The 8,109-nt window shown below is 38.5% G+C and overlaps 1 protein-coding gene across 1 annotated transcript in view; it reads left to right on the top strand.

The window, feature by feature from the left end:
* Positions 1–7,407, top strand: part of LOC126260968 (sialin-like) — a 133,304-nt gene extending 125,897 nt beyond the window's left edge. Inside the window, exons 9-10 of the mRNA XM_049958543.1 lie at positions 2,720–2,840; positions 7,310–7,407. Coding sequence (XP_049814500.1) covers positions 2,720–2,840; positions 7,310–7,407 — 219 coding nt within the window. The remainder of the gene's footprint in view (positions 1–2,719; positions 2,841–7,309) is intronic.
* Positions 7,408–8,109: the final 702 nt, after the last annotated feature.

Here is an 8,109-nt window from a genome sequence, read left to right on the forward strand (position 1 = left end):
ATTGGACAAGCAACCTCCTATTGTCTGAAGGACATAGAAAAACAGTTGATTCAACTAAAATTATTCATTTTTTCCTCCAAATTGTACAGAATGTTAATGTTTTTAATTTTCTTGAACAGACTCATTACTGACGCACGCGACAGACGTTTTGTCCGAGGTTCGCCTGTCGTAGTATCTGTACCCCACTACACTAAGGTGCGCTGCTTGTAAGCAGTCCAGTCCTCTGCTGTCATTTCTGCTGGACCATCATGCTTTCGCCTTTTGAGCGAGGGCATATACTCGGATGCCGATGAACTCGAAGCAGAGGGAGGCAACTGTTACGACGAGCATTGCTGTTCATTATCGACCATCATCTCCAAAGTCCATTTCCTCGTCCCATTCTTCTCCATCGCCTCCAGTAAGTCCTATATGTCCCGATCTCTTCCACAATCTCCATACCATTTTCCAGGAGAGTAGTTTGTTTTATCATTTCCGATTCCTGGATGTTCGGAGACCGACTGCTTGTTCCGAACCGGGAGCTAAGGCAGCCACAACGACTTTCTGATCCGTCTGAATGTAAGAAGACGTATAATATGTTAATACTTGATAGCAACATACGGGAACATACATGAACATACAAGCAACAGAGGCGTCATGATGGGAATATGTCCATCTATACACGTGCTACTGATACTTAGTGAGTCCTATAGCTCCTAAACGCGTGTCCCTATGCCCCTAAGATCTCACAAATGGTTCAAATGGCTCTGAGCACTATGGGACTCAACTGCTGAGGTCATTAGTCCCCTAGAACTTAGAACTAGTTAAACCTAACTAACCTAGGGACATCACAAACATCCATGCCCGAGGCAGGATTCGAACCTGCGACCGTAGCGGTCTTGCGGTTCCAGACTGCAGCGCCTTTAACCGCACGGCCACTTCGGCCGGCTAAGATCTCACAGTTTTTCTGTTTCTAACATAAGCTTTCAGAAAACATATGGGTTTCCGGCAAATCGGTATCAAATGAGAAAAGGTTTACTTGTGAGAAGTCTAGGTGTCAGCATTAGTTTCATCCTTTTATTCTCACAGTCAGCAATAACAACACAAACAGAACACTCCAGCATACCAGCAGTCGTCGCAATAATCAACACAGAACAGGCACACACTTGAGCCACTACATCTACATCTATATCCATAGTCTGCAAACCTCCATGAATTGCGTGGAAGGGGGTACGTTCCATTGTACAAGTTATTGGGGTTTCTCCCCGTTCCATTCTCGTATGGAGCGCGGAAAGAATGATTGTTTGAATGCCTCTCTTCGTGCTGTAATTATTCTAATCTTATATTCACAATCGCTATATGAGCGATACCTAGGGGGTTGTATCATATTCCTAGAGACACCATTTAAAATCAGTTCCTGAAACTTTGTTAGCAGGCTTTCTCTGAGTGGTTTATGTCTGTCTTCTAGAGTCTTTCAGTTCAGTTCCTTTCGACATTTCTGTGACACTCTCCAAAGGATTAAACAAACCTGTGAGCATTCGTGCTACCCTTCTCTGTATACGTTCAATATCACCTGTTACTTCTATTTGGTACGGATCCCACGCTCTTGAGTAATATTCTAGAATGGGTCGCACTAGTGATTTGTAAGCAACCTCCTTTGTAGATTGATTGCACACACTCAGTATTCTACCAATAAACCGAAGTCTACCACGTTACTTACGCATTCCATTTCATATCTCTACAAAGTGTTACACCCAGGTATTTGTACGAGTTGGCCAGTTCCAGCTGTGACTCTTTGGTATTGTAGGTGTAGGATATACTTTTTTTCGTTTTGTGAAGTGTACAGTTTTACGTTTTTGTACATTTAAAGCAAGTAGCCACCCTGAGGAACAGAGAGACTCAGCCATAGCATTTCAGTACATCGTGTAGAAGACTACAAATTTGATAAACCATTCGGTTTTAAATCAATGAACAAGTAATAAAATTCTGCTGACACTGAAGCTCATCCCAGTCTCGGAAATGCCACAGAAAATCAGATCTTATATAACTTTTCATAGATGCTTGCTGTGAAACTCCCACATTGCTTCATTGGAAAAAATATGGTATTTTATGCTTAACCATTACGGATATTTTAGAACCGTGACTGTATATTGAATGTAAATAAGTTATACAGAGCTCCAACCAGTCACTTTTTTTAATAATTATAGTTTATTACATGAACCGGTTTTCGAACCTATTCAGGTTCATCTTCAGATGTTTTCAGGAAGGTACATCATTATTGCTAGCACAATGCTGGGTGCTGGCTCTATGACGAAAAGATGGAACACACTTCAATGCATCGCCATGACTATAGCTTATCTGTCGATATGGATGTAAATTTAGTTTTTCACTTATTGCGACAGTATAGGCGGCTTTTTTCGGTTATACTGTCGCAGAAAGTGAAAAACTAAATTTACATCCATATCGACAGATAAGCTATAGTCATGGCGTTACATTAAAGTGTGTTCCATCTTTTTTTGTCACAGAGCCAGCACCCAGCATTATGCTAGCAATAATGATGTAACTTTCTGAACCATCTGAAGATGAAATTGAAAAGGTTCGAAAACCGGTTCATGGAATAAAACATAATTATTCAAAAAAGTGACTGGTTGCAGTTCTGTATAACTTATTTACATATATATGGTATTGTAGTTACTAGATAGAGTGGATGTATAGTGCTGAGAGAGTGTTGTTGTGCCCTCAGCAAACACGGGCAGGCTGGAACAACGTGTTCTACGTGACTGTGGCACTGTCAGTGGTGGCATACCTGGTGTATGCTATCTTCACATCAGCGGAGGCTCAACCTTGGAACGATCCTCCCTCAGGTGAGTCTGTTTGCGTTTGTTCCTGTCGCATTTAACTGCACTCCAAACAAAAATGAGTATACGTCAATCCGAGGCATCAGCTTATGTCGTTGGAGGCGTTTTACCTTTAACTTTGTTTTCTTGGTACCAAATTGTTCATGCCTTATCGTGCCTTAGTCTTTGATCTGAATAGTCAGAAGACATAGAGTGTTAAATATCTTATTGCTCTGGAGAGTGGTTTTGGATAGTGTGGCTTACAACTCAGTCCCATCAGAGTACAGTCCTAATTAATACTGTACTTCCTTTGGAATCACTCTTTGAACAGTAAAGAACCAGATATATCAGTACATAGTTTAGCAGTGGTGGAGTACTGATAAAATTCACTCAGGGTTTCATATGCGTCAAGTGGTGTAAAGATCATGAGCTTTCGACCAAGCTCTCCTTGGCCATTATCAAGTGGTGACTACCGTCTGAGACGTCACTGGATCCCAGTTCATCCCATATAAGGAACTGTAACTTTTTGGTAACACCACCACCACACTTGCTTCAACCTTCCAGTAGACAGGTCCCAACCTGCATTTCACTACAAACCGTCATCTTTACTGAATGTGTTTTCAGAAATTTTCGTCTCGACTGCTTCGTTTATGATGCTATTTCAGAAACTATTTGTTGTTTTAATAAGAGATGTTTCATCAAATGCAGTTCGATATTCCAGAGTATGTTCTGATACTGCTAATTTCTCGGGATACTGTAGGCGTAAACGCCACTCATGTGTGATGTGGCTCTGATCAATACTGTGTATAATCTAACATAAAACTGTCCATACTGCCACAGGATTCTCTATGTTCCTAATATTATGAGGCCTACATCATCTTTCACAGCGCTAGTGAGTTGTCGAAATTTTGCTGAAGGCCTGAATCGATTTTCTGCCTTCTTAGTGAGCCACAGAACGCCAAAAACTTAATCTGCTTTAGGTTCTCCTTGTTGGGTCTTCTGCTTACAAGTCTTCAGTGGAATGATTCGCGAAATATGAACATGAGAGGTGTTTCTACCACTGGTATTCTGAGAAATTAGCATTAGCAGAACATGGTAAGGAAACCGAATTGCGTTCGATGAAACATGTGTTATTAAAAGGACAAGTCGTTTCTGGGACACTATCAAAATGCTGAGAACACTCTGCATTTAAACACAGCTTGGGACTTGACCATCGTAAGGTTAAAGTGAGTGCATGGTTGCATGAACAAACATTACTCATATGGCACTGGACTGTGCCACAGTGAAGTCACAGGAGGTAGTGCTGCTATAGAAGGATGGCAGCAGCAACCACACGTTAGTCACCAATTGACGATGGCCAAAGAGAACTCGGTCAAAAGCTTGTGGATTTTAAACCACTTGATGCAGCTGGGAGCCAGAGAGAATGTTATCAGTAAACACGCAGTTTTGAAAAGATTGCCTTTTGTATAAAATAAGATAGCTGTATCCATCCAGTGAAGTGGTTTCACACAGGCTGTCATGACCATTGCTTCTTGAGCTTTTGACTGGTTCACTCACCACCAACTAAGCCTTTTGTCCTTGATTCTTGAACATTTGAATGGTTCACTTGCCACCAGCTAAGTATTGTTCCCCAGGTAGACACATTCATCATTTGTCAGATCAGGGAAGAAATATAAATCACAGCTGAACCTGCTAAAGTCGTAAAATAATCAAACATTTTTTGTATGATGTATAGCAGAGTGAATATTCTCCAAAATTTTTATTTATTTGTACTCAGAGATTCAGAATCATTGAATATATTGCACAAATTCTAATGTAGCCAATTTGACAACTGCAGTTTATTGACAATGCATACTTAGACAGAAATAGTACATTTGTAATAGTGCATATTCCTCCCTACCTCCAGCACCACACCACTGTATTCTGGCTAAATTTCTATTAACATAATGAGGAGAATAATGAGAGTCTGCTATTGCAAATGTTGATTTAGTTTTGATGTATTTTGTGTGCAACACAGTATCCATGTGTTGCCAGTCTGATCCAAAATATTGTTTAAATTTTTCTTCTTCATAATCGATGTCTTGTCATTAGTGTACTACAAAGTAATGTATAAATACTTATTGCAAATGACCTGTATTGAAAAAGTATTTCTATAGATTTAAATTGTAATTTAATTGTGGCGTTTTGTTTGTGTATAGTTGTTACCAGCCAAACCCGATTTTGGTATGAACTAGTTTCAAACTCGTTCATCCTGTTACCGATAGGATAAAACACTTTAGCTTAGGTCAAATCGGTTTATCCTAGTTTGTATCCAAAGTAAATTGAATAAATTGTCAATATGATTCATTAAATTAATTTATTAACTAATCAGTAATTTCATGTCTATCACTAGATCAACTTATATACATCCATCTACAGAAATCACCTTATCTGCAATTTGCTTATTTACTTATTTTTGCAAGGTTTACTTTGGTGGCACTTAGAACTGCAGAGTACTTTGTTTTTCTTACAATTGCATTTATTTGTTGTACAGTTTTTCATGCAACTGCATTTCACGAAGCCTTGCCCTAATGGTTGCAGTCATTAAAGGTATTTCAATATCCTGGTTAATATCTACCACATCTAAAAACTTCTGAATGCAGGCCTCTAAATCAGTTCTAAAAAAATAAAAACGAAGTAAAACAAATATTTTTAATATTTTATTACAAACAATTATGGAAAATTTTAATAAAACTATGCCTGCAATAATATTTTTGAAGTACGCCATGTTTGGTGCCAACTTTGTAGAGGCTCTCACCAGTTTTTGAAGTATTACTCCAATTATGTTTTGAAGGTCACCTCTGCTTTTTCTGCATCTGGAATAGTTATGATTACGTTGCCTCCAATGTCTGTTGGTGGATGGGATTTGCCAGAGGAAGCTTTCATTCTTTTACCTTGTTTTTTTAAATTTTCTGTCGCAATTTTTCTAGCATTTTGAATGTTGTTTGTGTCAATTTTTACAATGTTATCATCATCACTATCTTTATACTGCTCAGTATTGCTGTCATCTTTGATTGCCTTCTTTAGGTCATCTTCATCCTGAATATCATTTATGATTTCTTGAGGCAATGAGGAAGTGGAAAGTCCCACTCTAGGTTCTATTGTGAATAATGCTTTGTAAGGTGATTGTTTTATGCCACAGTGGTAAGCTCCATTTTTCATGAATTGGACATACCTTTATCCTTCCGACCACTTCGCCGAATTGTTGTCCTTTAACCAAGAACTTATATTTGCAGTCTCGCTTGGCATGTTCAACAGAACCCTGGCTTTGGCTGTGCCTTGGTTTTCCACGCACAGTTTTCAGTTCTGGCCAAAGCTTTGCAAGTTCACTTATAACATTATTGACAAATTCTCTCCCATTATCAGATTGAAGAATGCATGGTGCCCCTACAGTTACAAATATGTCGTTCAAATGATAAGCCACTTCTTTATCCTCTTTGATGTTAACACACAAAGGAGAACAAATTTTGTGAGATGGTCTTCGTAAACTAGAATGAATTTTAAATTTCCATCTGGTTGTGTCTGGAAATCAATCAAATCGACTTGGCATCTGCTATTCATTTCTGAATGGAGAATTGGCTTTGAAACTAGCCTAGACATGAAGTTCATCAGTTGGAACAAAGTATTTTATATTCCCTTCACACCATGCAACGAGTTTCTTCACATCGCCAATTTTCAAAACAGCAAATTGTTTCAGTATTCTTTTTTGTAATGATGTTCTTTTTTCCAACTTTTCCGCATCTTCTACTTGTTTAACCAAATCCGCATATTCGTCTACTGATAACACTTTATAATGAGAAGACTTTTGTTTTCACTCTGCAAAATTTTCTCCAGAAACTTTTCCCTACACAGCTTTAGATTGGCTTGTCTACTACACGAAGGCTCATCCATAACGAAACACCTCATAATAATTACACTAGGATTACAATAAAATCTTTTAAACGCAACCAGCAACTTAACATGTGCACTCGTCGACGCAAAATACCATTCAAAACAAAGAACAGTATTAGCGAAGAGCGGTTGAGAGGCGTGAGGGGCGAGCCAGAGATGATTCAGTGATTCCCCGTTCGTACAGGCAGCGACATGCTTTCCGAGTAGGCAACATTAGTTCAGCCTAGGACGTACCAGTTTATCCTAAAGCATGTAAATTCTAACTAGGATAAACCAATTCGACCTAGACTAACAGGATGAACGAGTTTGGCCTAGGCAAAACTAGTTCATCCTAAAATCGAGTTTGGCCAGTAACATAGTCACTTCATTGTCAGCCTTCCTCTGATACGATTTGATACTTTTGGATGTTGCACTGTTTGTAGTAGTATAACTTGTGTGATAGTTTCCCGTGCATTTCGTTTTTGAAATTCAAAGTTGTCATCTGATAATTATTGTGTAAGAACAGTACAATTTAGAATACACAATAGATATCGTAGCATCCATTAACTACATTTTTCTTGTTTCAGAGAAAACAGCTGAAGTGAAACGCCAGGATGGTATTGATAATGTAACATTCAACAGCGAGGATGTGCGCCATGGAGGACTGCGATCTTTTGACACATAGCTTTTGTAATTTGTGCATCAACATTCCTGATTCATTTGATTACATCATGTGACAAACACAAAAAAGGAAACTCTGTAATGCAAATTGCTCACCTACATCGCACTACAGAGTCCTTCATTCATCAATTGAGGGGCTAGAATTCTAAAGGAACATGTCATCAATGTTTACAGACTTTAACAACTTTTAATGCATTGTAAATGTATTCTAAACTTAGTCGCTGTTCTTGTTGTGATAATTTGTGTTGAGGCAGTTGATGTATGCTAGACCCAAGTACCCATGGGCATCACCAACACTAAATGGCTGGAGGGAATGTCTAGTTAGATAGGGTATAGATCACAAGGGGGTCTAAGCAGGAGGAGAAATAATATGTATAGACCATATTAGGCTATATGCTATATTTAGATCAGTTTAAAACACTGTTGTTAAATTCCTATAAACTAGGCATTCTACTACATTGTAGTTGAAAAACTGAGTAAACTGGAATACTTTTGTAATAAATATTTACTTAGCGTCATTCCTTTGATTTGATGGTATAACATTTTTCTGGATGCATAAGCAGGAGACCCAGGTTCAAGTCCCAACCATGGCACAAATTTTAGTTCATTGCTTCAACTTCTATCCTTATAGAAGAATCATTCTCTGGCTTTTTTTAAAAAAAAGTCAACAATGAATAAATAGCAATTACTCTTGACTACAACTTTG

Source organism: Schistocerca nitens, chromosome 1, assembly GCF_023898315.1.
Source record: "Schistocerca nitens isolate TAMUIC-IGC-003100 chromosome 1, iqSchNite1.1, whole genome shotgun sequence".
NCBI classification, from domain to species: Eukaryota; Metazoa; Arthropoda; class Insecta; order Orthoptera; family Acrididae; genus Schistocerca; species Schistocerca nitens.